Source organism: Oryzias melastigma, linkage group LG11 (genome assembly GCF_002922805.2).
Source record: "Oryzias melastigma strain HK-1 linkage group LG11, ASM292280v2, whole genome shotgun sequence".
In the NCBI taxonomy this organism is placed as follows: Eukaryota; Metazoa; Chordata; class Actinopteri; order Beloniformes; family Adrianichthyidae; genus Oryzias; species Oryzias melastigma.
The window spans coordinates 14,306,157-14,322,889 of NC_050522.1; the positions used below are offsets into that span (position 1 = coordinate 14,306,157).

The 16,733-nt window shown below is 37.0% G+C and overlaps 1 protein-coding gene across 1 annotated transcript in view; it reads right to left on the reverse strand.

The window, feature by feature from the left end:
• Nucleotides 1-1,511: 1,511 nt before the first annotated feature.
• The window catches only part of LOC112138397 (nuclear factor of activated T-cells, cytoplasmic 1), a gene marked incomplete in the record, with an annotated part of 21,402 nt that continues 6,180 nt past the window's right edge, over nucleotides 1,512-16,733 (reverse strand). Inside the window, 7 exon segments of the mRNA XM_024260959.2 lie at nucleotides 1,512-1,638; nucleotides 3,599-4,180; nucleotides 6,411-6,543; nucleotides 7,025-7,080; nucleotides 12,463-12,603; nucleotides 14,339-14,511; nucleotides 16,584-16,733. Of these exon segments, the coding sequence (XP_024116727.1) occupies nucleotides 1,583-1,638; nucleotides 3,599-4,180; nucleotides 6,411-6,543; nucleotides 7,025-7,080; nucleotides 12,463-12,603; nucleotides 14,339-14,511; nucleotides 16,584-16,733 (1,291 nt within the window).

A 16,733-nucleotide genomic window follows, 5' to 3' on the forward strand; every position in this document is an offset into this window, starting at 1 on the left:
AAACATCAGTGTAAAATAATTCAGCTGCTTTGGCCATAAAGCATCAGTGACGTTATTTGAAACGTTATGAACAATATTGCATATCACTTATGAGCCCACACGTGTCTTTAGCAGATCCATCATTGGTAATTAGACTGTAAACAGAAGGAAGTTCATTTTCAATTTGGTTACTTCAAAATAAAATCTGCAAATGAGTTTTAGTCTTAACTTTAAACTTTAACTCAATACTTGAGCACTTCTGTCACCAGTTACTTTTTTACTCTTACTAAAGCAATTGTTTACATGACTTATTACTTTCACTAGAGCAAATTTTTTGATGAATTAAGGCTTGTTTTACTTGAGTAACCCTAACATGACTATAATGACCCAGCAAATATGTTTTTAATCAGTTTGAGTGCAAACAAAAAGTGGATCTGTTGTCAAAACTCAACAATGTAGATTTAAATGTGTTGGGATGCACTTGTTATTAAAATAAAAATGGCAGATTGGGACTTATTTCTCTTTGATCACATTGAAATACTGTAGTTTCGGTAACTGAAGCTCATGAGAATAGAGCTGCAACATGAGTTTGGGGAGGATTTGAACACAGGAGTATTCCATCACCACATGCAGAAGAAAACTGGTGGATTTTCTTCTTTTGTTCACTACCGAATGGTTTAACAGGAAAGCAAATGATTCCTACTTTATTGGTACTTTAAGCTTCTTTTTTTAATTACTTTGGAACCATATTTAATAATTATATTAGTAGTAATCTGTCTGGGGTCATCAAAAAATGTGCAAATTTGCTCTGAATCAGTTTGTGTAGTAGCAGAAATGTTTCCTCTGCTTTTGTTTTTTGCTTTTTTCTAACTCTAGGTTTAAAAAGCTTTGATTTTGCAAATAAAGCTGAATTTCTTAGTTTTGGATGTAAACTTTAACCTTCAAATAAAACAGAAAAAGCAGAACTGCATAAAACCAACAGGTAGTAGGGTCTCCTGCTAATGTCAGAAAGTTTTTTTTTTCTTTTTTTACAAAACATCGATCGTACCTGCAATAGAACCATGTATTAAAGATAACTGCAATGTGTCAGGAGACAGAAAAGAAAATTGATTGATTTTTAAAATCGGCTTCAGTCCTCTATATTTGTCCTCAAAATATGGCTTTTGTTTGACCTCTAACCTTTGGTGGCTGAGCTTTCAAAGAAAAAGAAAAAAAAGCTAAAAGTCTGACTTTTTGACTCTGTTTTGACATTCAAGTTTCACTTTCTTCCAACTTTTATGGCTTAGAATTTATTAAACTTTGGAGACGAGCGTCAAAGGTCAAAAGGGCACTGCCACCTTCATTTAGTCTCAAAACCAGATATGCAAACTGTGCTGTATATACACAAACTATTCATGTACACAATTCATAATAAATGGTCCACCGTTCTGTGCGAAGGCGGGAGGTTTGTATGCTCCACTGACTGTCATCCTGGTGCTGTTGCTGGGATAAATTCCACGAAACGAGTCATTTATGAAACACAAGGCACGGTTGAAAACAGATTTAAAATTGTTCTTGTGATGCTGGAGTCCACCTGGAAGCATCAGGTTTTACCTGTGTGGGACTACGTTTGGCTTTGGACTGAGACCGCCGACAGGTCGTTCCTGATGATCTCATTGACTGAAAAGAAAAAATAAAGAAAGATCAGCATTTTTGTGGGTTTTCTTTCACATCCTGAGTTTGTTACTTTCTTTACTGAGTGAAAAATATTAAAAATGATACATTGCCACATGCCTCCTGTGCCACTGTAATGTCACGCAGCTTACCCCTTCAATAGACGGAGCAAAAAATAAAATAAATACATTTGATTTTGGAGCCAGAAGCTGTGATTTACCTCACAATTCAACAAAGCATTTCCTCAAAACAACGATCCAGGAAGAGCAGAAACATTTGCAGCAGCTGTTAAACTATGATTCATTTATGACACCTGGATGTTTCTGGCTGGAGTGACTTTCATGTCGCAACCAAACGTGAAAAAAATGAATGAATAAACCAGATGCATTTCATTCAGAGAACAAAAGGGAAGCAGGTCTGCGTCAGCATCCGGAGTCACTGTTTGTCCGCCTGTTACCATGGCCCATTTCTCACTGCGCCGTAACATTTAGCAGGGGAGACCTAATTGAAAATAAAAAGTCAATTTATCGAGTTCTAAATGTGCTTACAACAAAACCCTAAAAATAGAGCCCCCACCAAGGTGACATCTGTGTCATGTGGATGGCCATATTGATTCGCTCAGCATAGAAGAGCTTCATGTGAGAGAACGCCGTCTGTCCAGCTGTGTTTTTGGGTTCTACAATCCTCGTCACAAAAAGAAAATATGTGGAGAATGTCCATGTTTTAAAATAAAAAAAGGTTTCCTCAACATTTGATAGTTTGTAGTATTTTTGTGTTTTCCTTTACTCCTTTTATTGATGCATCTCATGTATTTTATTGGCTTTTGTAAACTGTATGGGGTCACATTTGGATCAGCTTAAAGTAAATCAGATTGTAAATTTGAAAGAAAAAAAAGAAAATTTGAAAACAAGATATTGGACATTTGAAAAATAAATAAAAACAAAAATTAAAACAGTTTTAAGCTAAAGAGTACTTATTCTAAACTTGAAAGAATTATTGAAAATAAAAAAAAATAAAAAAATATTTAAAAAAAATAATGTAAACTTGAAAAGAAATTGTATTGCTTTGTTTTAATTTTAGAAAGTTAGATTTATGAATTTCTAGATAAGAAGCACCACAAACGTTTAAAGAAAAATTATTTTTCATAGCATCACACCACCTACCACTAGATTTGCTCGACCGAGATCATTTTATGTGACACAGGAAGTCTTTTATTTTGAAAGGGAGTCCTTTTAACCTCTGGTAAAAGTTATAAACTGTTTGTTTCATAAATCTGTTTTCTCTAAAAGTTTGTTTTAATTATGCCAAAAAATAATATTTTATTTACATTTCTCATAAAAATAACAATAACATAAATACAAAGTCTTATTTTTCTGAAGGTGTGTGGCTCCTACTGGGTGGTGGTCAGTGAGAAATCAACCTAAATGGCTCTTTACATGTTAAAGGTTGTCGACCCCTGACATAGAGAAACCCAAACAATAAAAAAAAAATGAAGACAAAAACATTTTTAGGCTTATTTCTTTTTACTCAAAGTTTTAAATTTACACTTTTTATGTTTTTCTTTTTTTCCCTTATTATTACTGTTTAATAAGTATTGTTCTTCTTATTATTATTATTATCGTGGTATGAATTTTAAAAAATATTTCAAATTTTCTTTTTTCAAATTTACAATTATATTTTTCTTAATTTTAAATAATTCATTGAATTTTTCATTGTGTAATTTTGAATTTGAAAGAGTTTTTCAATTGACTTTAAAGCATTAATAATTATTTTTAAAAAATCTAATTAATATTTTTTTCACTTGGTTTAAACTTTTATCAGTTCCTAAAGAACATATTGGTCATATCTGCAGCTGGGACTTCAGACAGAACTGAAAAGTGAGACGGCAAGACTTGTCATTGGCATTTTTTAGTACATGAATTGATACTCTAAAGTTTGCATCATAATAGATTTTCTTTCTCCTCACCGTCATCCAGGTAGATCTGGTCCAGTTCTTGTGGTTCTTTCTTGATGCTAACGGTCATTCGTTCTGGGCTCCCCTCCTTCTGCACAGACGACAACACCTCCTTCCTGGGAACCTCCTGGATGCTTGAACCGGAGCTGTCTGGTTGAGATGGGGTCACTCCAGGATTCTGAGAAAACGGAGTGTCATTTGGTGGGGAGGGCTGTGAGGCTGGAGGGGAAGAGGAGCTGTTGGGAGGGTAGAGATTTGGAGGGTGATGGTGCACAGAAGTCTCTTGGATGATGGAGACGTGAGGAGCCGGCGACCCCGAGGTCTGGACGGACGGGGCGGCAGAGAAGCACTTGCTGTAGGGCGATGACGACAGCTCAAACAGTTTGGGGCTTGGGCTCTGAGAGCCCGAGAAAGGCAGGGAGGGAGACTTGGTCGTCGGTCTTCGCTGGCTTACAGGGTAAGCCCCGCCCACAACACACGACCTGGGATCAGGACTGGAGGAGGTCAGGGCGTAGAACGGCTTTGAGGAACCCTGCTGGGTGCACATCAGAGGGGCGCTAAAGTCGTCGTGCGGCTCCGTCTTTATCGTTGGAACTAAAAAAGGACGCAGAGACAAATCAAGAACAGAATCAGTGAAGTAGCTGAAGGATTGTGAATATTTATATCCCTGCAAAAGTTTCTGATTCACGCCCCAAAATCTTTTTGAGAGCTCCAGCATGTTCATTTTTCCACCTGCGGGCCGGTCAGCTCATTCCTTCTAAGATGTGTGACTCATTTGATCCGAGCACGAGGCCCTTCACGGTGTTCAGACGTCCCACTCTGTGTTTGATGGTCTTCCCCTTTCAGGAGAGGCTGCTGTCCCTCAGTTTGTCACCTCCCTCCTCTTCCTCCCTCCCACCCTGGGAGCTGAAAACAATGCTCCACATTCACAGCGGGACACTCCTCAGCCCACTATCTGGGCTGGGTCGATTCAGCTGGATCGGGCTTTGAACCACCCACCGGATTGTCTCTCCAAAGCTGACTTCAATTAGCAGTTTGTTTTATATTTGAGTTAATGGGTCAGTTTAGCTTCACCAACCAAATATTTATTTCATTGTTGTGCATCCAGTCATTGTACCTACAGATATAGAGCAGATATTAAAGTGTCTTTCTACTAAAAATAAAACATTTCATTTTATTTTTTAGTTCTTTAAAGCACAACTCAGATAAAAATTGTGTTTTTAACATGTTCTTGTTGCATTTTTTTAGGATGAAGGACATAAATAAACAAAATTAAGCTTGAAATTGTGTTTCTGAATATTTTTTTAATTAAATTCCTCTCAAAAAAAGAGCTAATTTGTGACAGAAAATGGAAAAGGCTTCAAGCTAGCTCTCTGCTCTGCTCCATTCCGATGCGTCCGCTTACAGTCGACCAGATCCATGTACGTCTTTGTTTTCCTCCTCCAAAACTTGCATCTGACTCAAAGCGGTACAGCTAGATTACTTCGATTGCTTTGTAACCATTAAGCTAGCAGGAGTGCACATAAACAGGTCAGGTATTGGTGACGGGAAGGGGGGTGGGGCCAACTACTGCTGCTTTTTAGAAACTATTTCATAGAAAACAACACAAGTTTTTGTATTTTGCAGAAAAATGTCATAATTATAATTAAAGGATCCAATTTAAAACGACTTTATTCAAGTTTTACCAAATTGTTTTCTAACATTCATCAGCGATTTTAGCTGTGAACATCTCATTTACATCATGTTGTCATCTTAAAGAGGATTTCCAAAATTTTCCACAACTGTTTTCTTTTTCCAAAACAATCTTTGAACAATCGGCTCTCCTCTGTTAGTTTGTTTAGTTTGTTTATCTTCGTGGATTAAAGTAATCTGAGTATTCCTACACAGGATGGGATTCTCCCAACACACATCCCTTCAGTCTCAAGCTGTGGTCTGTTTGTCAGGCAGTTTATCTTCCATCTTTATCTTCTGGACAGTGGAGAAACCGAAGAGCATCGTCCTCACAGTTTTGTCCAGATGACAGCGGGTTTGTTGAAGCGGGTGAAGATGGATGTCTTCAGCTCTAATCTCAAAGGAATAAGCAAACTGCAGAGGGTCCTGAAAACTGCTCCTTTGCTTACTTAGCGTTAGCAGTGAGAGGCTCTCCCAGACGTCCATGGAGTGTGATGTTGAACAGGTCCACAGTCGTTCTAGTCAGATGGGTGAAGTGTTCCAGCTGAAGTCGTATTTTTGTTTGTACTTTTGTAATGTTTTCTGTTTTCTTTGTTTGCAGATTGATACCAACTGTCCACAACACCTGATTGGACGAGGACCTCCAGCTCAGCATTCCAATAATGCACTCACAGCAGCAGAGCTTTTCTTGGTTTGTTCTGGTTGTTTTTGTGTAGTTTAAGTTTTTTTTGTAAATAAATTCAAACCTTATTTTGAGTCTGGGTTTGTTTGTGAGACTTTCTGATTTGTGTTTTTCTACCTTTATGTTACACCCTTTTACAAGCCTCTTGACAGGGGGGTGTAGCATAAATTGGGGGCTCGTCCGGGAAAAAACTACATTCCTTGGAAAGGCAAAGATGCATGGTGGTGGAGGTATGATGGTGTGGGCCAGAATACTTTTGAATCAATGAGTTATGAACAAAAAATACAAAAATGAGTAAATTAAAAATATTCACTTTAAGTTTCTCATTAAACATTTATGCATTTTGAAACATATAAAGTCTTTTCTACATTTAAAATGTTCTAGTTGTGATTATTGATTCAGTTCTGAAGTTTTAGGAAACCCTTTGTTAACACGTTTACAGTTTACTGGTAGAAGTAGAGAAAAATGTACCGCTTGGATGGACGTATGTGAAGCGCTGGTGCTGGCTTCTTTTCCTCTTGCCGTTGCAGACATAGAAGCTGACGTGGACCGGAGCAGAGAGTCTTTGGGTCCTGTACGGAGGAATTTCAACCAGCAGAGTATTCTGCAATAAAAAAAAATGACTTTGTACCATCTTAGACATGTACCTTATTCTTACCAATTATTTCTCTATAGTTATTTCCAAGGAGTCAAAGATTCTTTCAAAAGGATCTCTTGGAGCAGTTCTTCAAAAAAGTAATTAGTTGATTATTTTTTATTAATTAGACCTTTTAATGTATAATATTTATTAAGTAAGGGACTGGCTCCCAGTAAAGAAGGACGACTAGACAAGAAGTGAAGATGATTGAACTCTTCTTGTGTTTTTCAACAGCTTGACCTACTTTTTGGAAAGAGTGACTTCACACTGAACAGGAAGACGTTCACGTAAATCATAAAAACCATTTCAGTATAAGAATTTACCACTAGTATTATGAATATTACTAGAATTGTATAGTTACTTTTGTAAGTTTTTGCCTGAAAATGTGAAGCCAATGTATCTTAGAGTCCAGTTCCAACACTGAGAACGTGTTTTTGGTGTCACTTACAGGCTTGGAAGGATCCCTCTCAACTCTGGCCTCACTTTCCCACAGGTGGTGACCGTCTACCCAGAAACAAACAAAACGACACATCAGACACGCGCCAAACAGCTGCAGACCTGAATCCTCAAGAAGTTATGATTTTTGCCAACTAGGGTCATGGAGATGCTGGAGCCTATCCCATTGCAGGGCCACACAACTAAGTATGTGCACTCCTAACAAACTAAAATTTAACAACCTATGAAGTTAATTTTGGAACTGTGGGGGGAAGCTGGAGTGACCACAGATAAAATATGCAAACTGGGAATTGAACCAGAGCCTTCTCACTCTGAGCTGAGAGTGCTAACCGCTACACCACCATACAGCCCTTCAGTCCATATCTGACCTGCAAGTCTTTCCTAGGTAGAGGCGTTCACTTTTTATTCCTTTCCGTTTAAACTCATCTCTGAAGTGTTGTAGTCATCTCCTCTTGTTTTTTTCAGTTTGACATTTGGTCTGTGGACACAGACGCCCTCACATCAGCTGACGGTGGTGTGCACTACATAAACACATTTGGTCTGTCTCTGTTTCCCTCGGTGTATTTTTGACCAGCTTCCTGACTCAAACACACATCATTTTTCACATCAACACACAGACAGAAAAATAAAACAGAGCAATTTGTTTTCTGCCCCCATCCACCTAATGCCAGGAAACGACTGTGTTTTCGGACGGCTCGATGTGTGGGATTGGCTTTGTTTGTTTCTTGTTCATTGACAACCACAGAAATGTCCAGAGATTGAGAAATCGACATCTTCTAAATGCCTGGTTTGATCCAATTTTAGAACTTTGGCTGCAGGAACTAAGTCAAAAACTACCAGTCCAACATGCAAACTTCACTATGTGCCACCAATCAAATATGCAACAACTAAAGGCAGACATAACATTGTGGTCAATGAGAGGTTGTCTTCTGGTCCGAGCAGCTTTTTGTAATGTTATGTTTGGAAATGGAATCAAACAGCTCCTTGTTCTCCTTAAGTGGGCCCGGTTGGAGTAAAGCACTGGTGCTCACATTAAAACGGCAGGGTGGGATAACCCAAACCTGCAGAGAGTGGAGGGAATGCAAACACGGCGCTTGCTCCAAGTTCATGACTGGACTGCCTTTCCTTGTTGTTAATATTAAAAATAAATACAAACATAATGCATTGTGGTCCATATTCCACAATGTAGTGACCATCGATGCATGCTGTTTTTTTCTAGAGATTTCTGGGAATTTTTGAGAGCACTGCATTGTGGGATTGTAGATTAGGACATGTCTACAAAATGGTAAACGCACTATGTAATGAACACAACCATAGAAAGACTATTTATTGTCCGCTTTAATCACAGTGACCTATTTCAGATCAGTTTCATGTGTAGAAGTTTAAAGAAAATCAAGCCATCACACATAAAACCAATCGTTAACTTTATGTTTTAAGAGTCAAAAACCTATAAAATCTGTTTTTGCAATTGATTTGATTTAGAAAATTACAGTTGTTCTTGAAATAACAGATATAACCAAATGAGTGCTCCTCAAATATGATGTTAATCTTTCAACTAAAATGAAACTAATCTTTCTCTATTAAACTGTACATGCACGATCACATGATCATATTCAGGTAACTAAGACTTACAACAAGGGCAAATGGTTCACCAGCCAAGCAACAAAAATATTCACTCAGAAACAGGAATTTGAAACCATATTTGCACCAAATTACCTCTATTTTTGGTTTGTCCCTTGCAGACAAACACAGCCATTGACTGTATCTGGACTGAGAGACTCCTCCCCCCTCCGGTTCCAAACAGGAAGTAACCTCAGAGAAGCTAAAATCCCATAGACTTGAGAACAAAACTGCTATTAATCAGTCATTTTATTAGTCATAATTGTTCTACTACTTTTTTAATCATTTTAGGTGATTTTAGTTATTTTATAAATGGGCCAATCAGATGCCTCACAAAAGTAGGTGGTCTCTGAAGATTCTCCCCAGTTCGCTTTCAAGTGGTATGGGTGTGGCTTTACAACAAGCTCACTCCTGATTGGCTAGAATGGTTGCTTTGGAAATGTTGACTCAAACCAACTTGGACCAATCACTGTTTAGTGGTTCCAACATTTTTAAAAAAGTGAAATGATTTACTTTTTTTCACTAGAGGAGAAGTAAATCATGTTCTATGATATCAGGATGTATCAAAATCCACATAATACTAAACAAGAGTTTCAGTGAGGATCTAAACATTTATTTAAAAAAAAATATCAATATTAATATAATTATGTTTTATGGTATGTAAAAACAGTTAATACAGTGTTTTGGGAATTCAAAAGTGCCCAAAAGATAAAACTTAAATTAATTTCTGCATTTTATTTAAACTTCATTCTTAGAGAGTTTTGGGAAGAAGAGTGGTGACCCAGAGACCCAGCAGCAGCTCAAAGGGTTAACTAGCTGATGGCAGAGAGGGAGTTTGGGCTGAAAACTGGAAGGATAGAGAGCAGGGGAGGGGGCTTGAGGGGGAGTCTTGTAGAAGCCTGGCTGAAGGGTGTTTCCATGGCAGGACGGCCCAGGAATTTGGTGCTGGTGCCAGAAGCAGGGAAACCCTCATCATAAACAGAGGAGAACACCCATCAGCTCCGGCCTGCACGTGGTCCTAAAGACCTCCATGTTCAGGGCAGCTACACAGACATCTGATCTGCTAAACAGAACCGAGCTCAGTACACTTTAGTTCTTCCTCACAAACTGTGTAATTTCTTTTAAATTAAACTGGGTTTTCTGTTTGAAAATACCTAGTTTTTCTGTGTCTAAGCCTTTGTGGGGTTTTTTGTTTGTTTAATGAGAAAGTGCACTGCAGTTGTGCAATACTTCATGTTTATTTGGTATGAGCAAAACGCCAAATGCAGAGATCTAGTTGCAAAATCCAACAAGAGTCTCAAGTCCCACTTAACCTTTTAGAAAAATACACTTCATTTATGTTTATGTGGCCAATAAGGATATCCATCAAACCACTTCAGCTCTAAAATTATCTTAGTTTTCATCTTCTTGAAAGCGAAAACACAAGTGATTTTTTTTCATTTCTCCCAGAGTTTAAACATTTACAGAATTATAAAAGTGTTATATTTTTATATAAATAACTTTTATTTCTTTCGCTCCTACTATTTCAAACTTTGGAATTGCTTTAAAATAATTCCTTTATCTTATGGATAGCTTTGCGTAGCAGAAAACATGGCGTCTAAGTGGCAGAAACCTTTGAAAGTTTAGTTACACTTCATGAAAAAAAAGACGACAACATGGCGACTTCAATGCTTACAAATTGAATAATTATCACAAGCATTTGCACTCGAAACAGAATATTTTTAAACAAATGGAGCGTTCTTGGTCCACTTTGGAGAATTCAACCAAGGAGCAGCGATTACAGCGCCTAAGACAGGTGTCGGCAACCTTTAACAGTAAAAGAGCCATTTGGGATAGTTTTCTACTGCACAAAACCTAGAAGGAGGCGCAGAGATTTACTTTAGCATTTAAGAAATTTGGTTTTGCATTCATGACCTTCTTTTTGTTTTTTTAATAAATATGAATTATGTCTATTTTTTGGCACGAACAAAATCAAAAATATAAAAAGAATTTATCATTTCTCAAAAAAAGGGATTTTTGTTAACGTTTTTACCTTTAGTAGAGGCCAAATTAGCGAAAAAGCTAGCCCGTTCCTTAATTACTAGCCGAACTCCTAAATAGCCTAAAATTCCTCAGTTAGCCTAAAAACTCCAGTTGATAACAATTAGCCAAAAATGTTAGTATATTGCTAAAAGATCAGCTAAATTCCAAATTAGCATAAAAAATTTTAATTAGAGGCCAAATTAGCCAAAAAAAAGCTAGCTCATTGCTCAATTACTAGCTGAACTCCTAAATAGCCTAAAATTCCACAATAAACTTAATTAGTCAAAAAGTTAGCCTGTTTCTAAAATAAAAGCTAAATTATAAATTATTCAAAAAAACTTCAGTAGATAACAAATTAGCCAAAAACATTAGCATGTTGCTAAATTGTTAGCTAAACCCCAAATTATCATACAATTCTTCAAAAATTAGTCCAAAATGTATGTTGCTAAAATAGAAGCTAAACTCTAAATTAGCCTAAAACCCTAGTAGATAACAAATTAGCCAAAAAACGTTAGCATGTTGCTAAAATCAGCCAAAAAGCTAGCTCATTGCTCAATTACTAGCTGAACTCCTAAATATTCTAAAATTTCTCAATAAACTTAATTAGTCAAAAAGTTATCCTGTTTCTAAAATAAATCTTAATTATAAATTATTAAAAAAAACTTCAGTAGATAACAAATTAGCCAAAAACATCAGCATGTTGCTAAACTGTTAGCTAAACCCCAAATTAGCATTCAATTCTTCAAAAATTAGTCAAAAATGTATGTTGCTAAAATAGAAGCTAAACTCTGAATTAGCCTAAAACCCTAGTAGATAACAAATTAGCCAAAAAACGTTAGCATGTTGCTAAAATCAGCCAAAAAGCTAGCTCATTGCTCAATTACTAGCTGAACTACTAAATATTCTAAAATTTCTCAATAAACTTAATTAGTCAAAAAGTTATCCTGTTTCTAAAATAAATCTTAATTATAAATTATTTAAAAAAAACTTCAGTAGATAACAAATTAACCAAAAACATCAGCATGTTGCTAAACTGTTAGCTAAACCCCAATGTAGGATTCAATTCTTCAAAAATTAGTCAAAAATGTTTGTTGCTAAAATAGAAGCTAAACTCTAAATTAGCCTAAAACTTTGGTAGATAAAAAATTAGCCAAAAAGGTTAGCATGTTTATCTCATTTATCGGCTACTTACTAAGCTGATTACTTTTCCAGTGAGAGCTAAAGTTTGTGGGCTGAGGAAGCGGCTGGGCATGGACATGAAATGTTGTCCAGAAAAGTTAGGATATGGTAACATCAACTCAACAAATCAAACTCTCTCCAAAAAGGGGGTACATTATTCAATTCTCTTGTTCCCCAAGTCCCATTGAACTAAATGTACAAACTTCCAGGAACCTCCAAGGATTGCAGCCAAGGCAGAAACCACACTATTCCCTCTGAATCAGGGATTCTACGGTCAACCGAAATCCAGAGTTACTCCCTCCGATATCCATGCGATGTTGCACAGACATGTTGAGCAATACAGTCCTTCAATATCCCCCCCCCAGGGTCCTAAAACACCTCTGAAACCTCATCCCCCAACACAGAAGCAAAAACGCAGCACACATGTACACACACGTCCATCCCTCTGCTGAACAGGAAATGGAAACTTCTTCAAATGTAAATCCACTGGGTTAAAAATACAGATTAATGTGTGCCACATGTGGTATTCTGGCAGAGCAGGTTTTTGAAAGGCGAAGCGAGCGGTCCAGAGGCGGACGCGCACAGCTGCACAAACGTCTCCTCCTTTACCTTGAGCCTTCTCCACAAACACCACTTTGGAGTCGTGCTGGAAGTTGTGTCCTTCCAGGAGCATCTTCACGCCTCCGAGGGCGGAGCACGATTCCAGATTCTGCTTTTCCACCAACGGCAGCTCCTGGGCAGATCTCTGGGCTGTGGGAGGGAGACGAAAAATGAGCCTCATTGGCAATCTAATGCACACCCACTCCCCATGCAGACCCGAGCATCCAGATCAAGGCTGGTTCACCACTTCAGGAGCTTCTCACAGGCTTTCCTTTGCTCCTTTTTACAGTTCAGGAAAACATGGAGAACTTAAATCAAACAACAGAGGTGGACACATTCCAAGGATTAGAAAAATACACAAACAGGAAAAATAATCCAGATTTGAGAGTTTTAGACTAGATTGGATCATTACTAAAGCTGGCTGTTCAGAGAGAATTGAGTCAAATGGATGAATATGTCAGGACATTTAAAAATGTTGATCGATCAGCCTTTCAAAGACAGAAAACACACCTGAGGATCCTCAACTGGACTGAAGTCAACAAGAACCCGACCTTTACTTAGTCGTCTGGATTCTTTCATTTTCATTATGTCAGGAATTTTTGGCTATTTTTATTTTCAAAAATATCCAAAGAGTTCTGAGGCACTAAAGTCTCTGCTGATCAGTTTTATATATATTTTAATTATTCTAATAGGACTCAACATCCAAGAGGTAGAAATGTCCGGAGCCCCTAAGGGGACATCGGGAAAAAAAATCTTAATAAAAAAAATAATAAACAAAAAAAAAAAATAAGTTATTATCTGGTGCACGCCAGATAATAACTGTTTTTTTTTTGTTTGTTATTTTGTTTTTCAACTTAGATTTTTTTTATGTCCCTTCAGGGGTTCCATACACCTTAGTCCTGAATTAAGAAGTTACTGTTTCTTAAGTCTGGAGTCAGACGAGCAGAGAAGGGTGCAGTGAAAAACTGTATGTTTTTAGAATTATGCGATATGCCGATATTTCACCAGGTTTAAAGTTGTTTTAACTTTTCTTTGCTCTACACCTTTCCAAGCTTCTCTCAAAATCAGCACAGTTGAGATTATAGTGTCACAAAGATCCTTAGAAATGAGGAAATTATTTCAAAATGAGTCCAAATCAGTTTTTTATAGATTTATCCTCATTTTGGAAACAAACATGTAGATTTATGTTCTAAAAATAAGTGATAGTTTTAGATTTTAAAAGGATTTATTAAGATAGGCCAACTTTTGCAAAGATTTTATTCTGGTTTTGTTCAAATTTTGTTCTAAAATGAGTCATTTCCACTTATTACACTAGACTTTACTCAGTGTAATCAATAAAAATTCCAATTAGGCACACAAAAACAAAAAGAAAACTACAAATAATTTGCATAGAACTAGCAAAATATATATTTTTGGGCTGCATAACATTGAATTTATGGTAATTCTATTTATCAGAGTTTGAATACTTGTGTGGAACTCCTTGTTTCTGGATTTCTTGTGAAATAAAAATGACCTGCTGCACATAATTTCACTTTCTTCTTCAAATTAGTGTTCTTTTTCATCTTTTATGCCACCTTTTTGATCAAATTTGTGATTCACACTCATTTAAAAAGCATTTTTTTGAACTTTTTAGGTGTAAAAAACTGAGGGACACATGTGGAAATGTTTAATTTGGTCAGTTTTTATGTCATATTCTAATAGAGTTTTTTTAATCAACTCATGATAAAAAAATATAAGCATATGATTAATAATCTCAGTTCCTAACAGGTTCTTTTGTGGTATTTTTTGCATGAAGCAGAGGTTTTATGAGAGCATTACATTCTGACTGCTGGTCGATAACTCAACCCTAAACCTGTAAAAAAAAAAAAAACTGAAGTTTACTTACAACACTCGATAGGATTTGAGGAAACCTGCAGAGACACCGTCCTGCCGGTTGCCTGGTGGATGTGGACTCTGAAAACCATCCGCACACGCGTGTTCTTGCGCCCGATGTCCGTCTCGCCCTTCCTCAACTCTATGTCGGAGTTACGCAACTTCAGGATGCCAGCACAGTCGATTCTGTTCACAGAGCCAGAATGAAGAGATCACTGACGGTTATCGTCTTTAATGGGATTGATCAAATCATGTTATTTCTAGAATGGATGAACAGTCAGAATTACATCATAACCGTGTTTGTGTAGCATCTTTAATGCTTCAGATCGAATCATTCCGTACAAGCTTGGCAGTATGCAGTCTCTTCCACTTCTGATTTTATTTTAGACTTGAATCTTTCCCTGCGGTTTCTGGCTTTTCCATTGCTGTTATTCGATGCCGCATTCCTCAAAGCCTAGTTAATGTCAACTTTTGCCCACATCTGAACACTCCCTCACGTTCCTCTGTGCAGACTCTTCACTGGTGAAGTAATCAGGTGGAGATGCTGGGAACTGGAGCTCTCTGTCTGAGCAGACATATAATGAGCTGTCCAGTCAGTGCCTAAAACAATATTTAAATAATAGAAAAAGGACAGATTTAGCTACAAAAATGTCTTTTGTATCCTTTTATTTAAAAAAAATGTTGAAACACATGGATGTCAGAACAATCTATTACTATAACTCAGAGCAGAAGCTGCATGTTGAGCTGAGGCGCTCAGACAAAAGAGCTTAGTTTGTGTTACATCCATTAACAGGAAAAGTGCTGAGCCAGCAGGATGCAACCGCCTACAGATTCCACCAAAATCCTTTTCTTTGAAAGTAAAGAAACCGCTGCACGGAACCTGAGGTGTCTTTTGAAAATGCACATATTTTGAGGACCCACAATGATAAATAGTTCACTGCAGAGCAAACATGTGAATGATAAGGGTCCAACAAGTTTAGGAGAAGGTATGAAAGATGTTAATGGAGTGGCAAAAATATAGACATAATTCACATAATCATTTAAGAACTAAAGAGGCAAAATATGTATGTGATGCTTTAACCCTCTAAAATCCAAGACTATTATATGTTTAATGGAAAATGTTGCAATACTATGGTTACTATTGTGAATAATAGAAAAAAGTTTTTTAATCTCTTTTTTCACTTTAGAACTTGTTGGGTTGGTTTGGTTTTAATTTGTATTTTTTCCGATATTTTGTACGCAATAATTTCACAATGAAACTGAAAGTGTCCTAAAAACTCGAGTCCGAATGGTAAATTTTGTCTGCAAAAAGTTACAAAAATTAAGATCAAACTATTTTTAAGTTTTGAAACAGAAGATCAAAAATATACAGGCAAACTAAAATGCATAAATCCGCAAAGAAAGCAAAGACGAGGTCAAAACAAAAGGAACTAGAAAATTGCATTACCTCCGATAATGCATGTGTGAATGCATTATTGCGTTGTGTAAAGTTGTGTTAAATTTGTGTAATTGTAAGATTGTGTAGTAAAAGCATGAATTTCCTGAACATGCTGGATGTGGAAAAATTGCTTAAAATGCTGAATTTGCTTAAAATTTGCACAAATTTGTGTAAAAATTTGTAAAGTTGTGTTAAATTGTGTAATTTTGTGTACCTTGCATGCATTTTAACAATGCTGGAAGTACAAGCATAAATTTCTGGACATGCTGAATGTTTTAAATTGCTTAAATTGCATTAAGTGTGTAATTTGCAGGAATTTGTAAAAAAATCCTATTAGTTATAATGGGGCTGAAGAAAACGCACAAATTGTGTAACTACGCAAAAACTGTAAAGTGCACAACTACTAAAAATACAAGCAGTAATGTCCTTAACGAGCCGGACGTTTTGATACCAAGATCGTGTAAATCGCATAAAGTGTGCTGGAGTTTTTACGTGCCGAAAAACGTTCGGAAGAAAAGGGAAATGAAGAATCTCAATAGTGTGAATGCATTGAATGCATTCACACAATAAAGTACAAAGATATTGTTCCCAGGGTTATCGTAATTATGTGTCATAACTTTTGCTGTTTGTTTTAAACCAAAAAGCTAAAAACTTTTTAAATCTTCATGCTAAAATTTGACTGAAAGCAATGCTAATGTGGCGGTCAGTTTCATTCCTGCGTTTGGAAAACGATCTGTTAAGGGACCACTGAGGGTAAAGACTTAAACCTTTAGGATATTTGCATAGTACTCTGCTTAAAACGCCTGAGACTACTACTTACACGGCCCGCATGTTGTTCTCTGGCAACAGCGGGATTTCCAGAACTTTGGTGTTGTTGTGCATGGCTTCGTGGCTGGACGTGGACACGGTCTTGCCCGTGATGCGGTGGACCTGGTAGAAGGCGTGGGGTCTCAGCAGCCGGTCGTCCGCC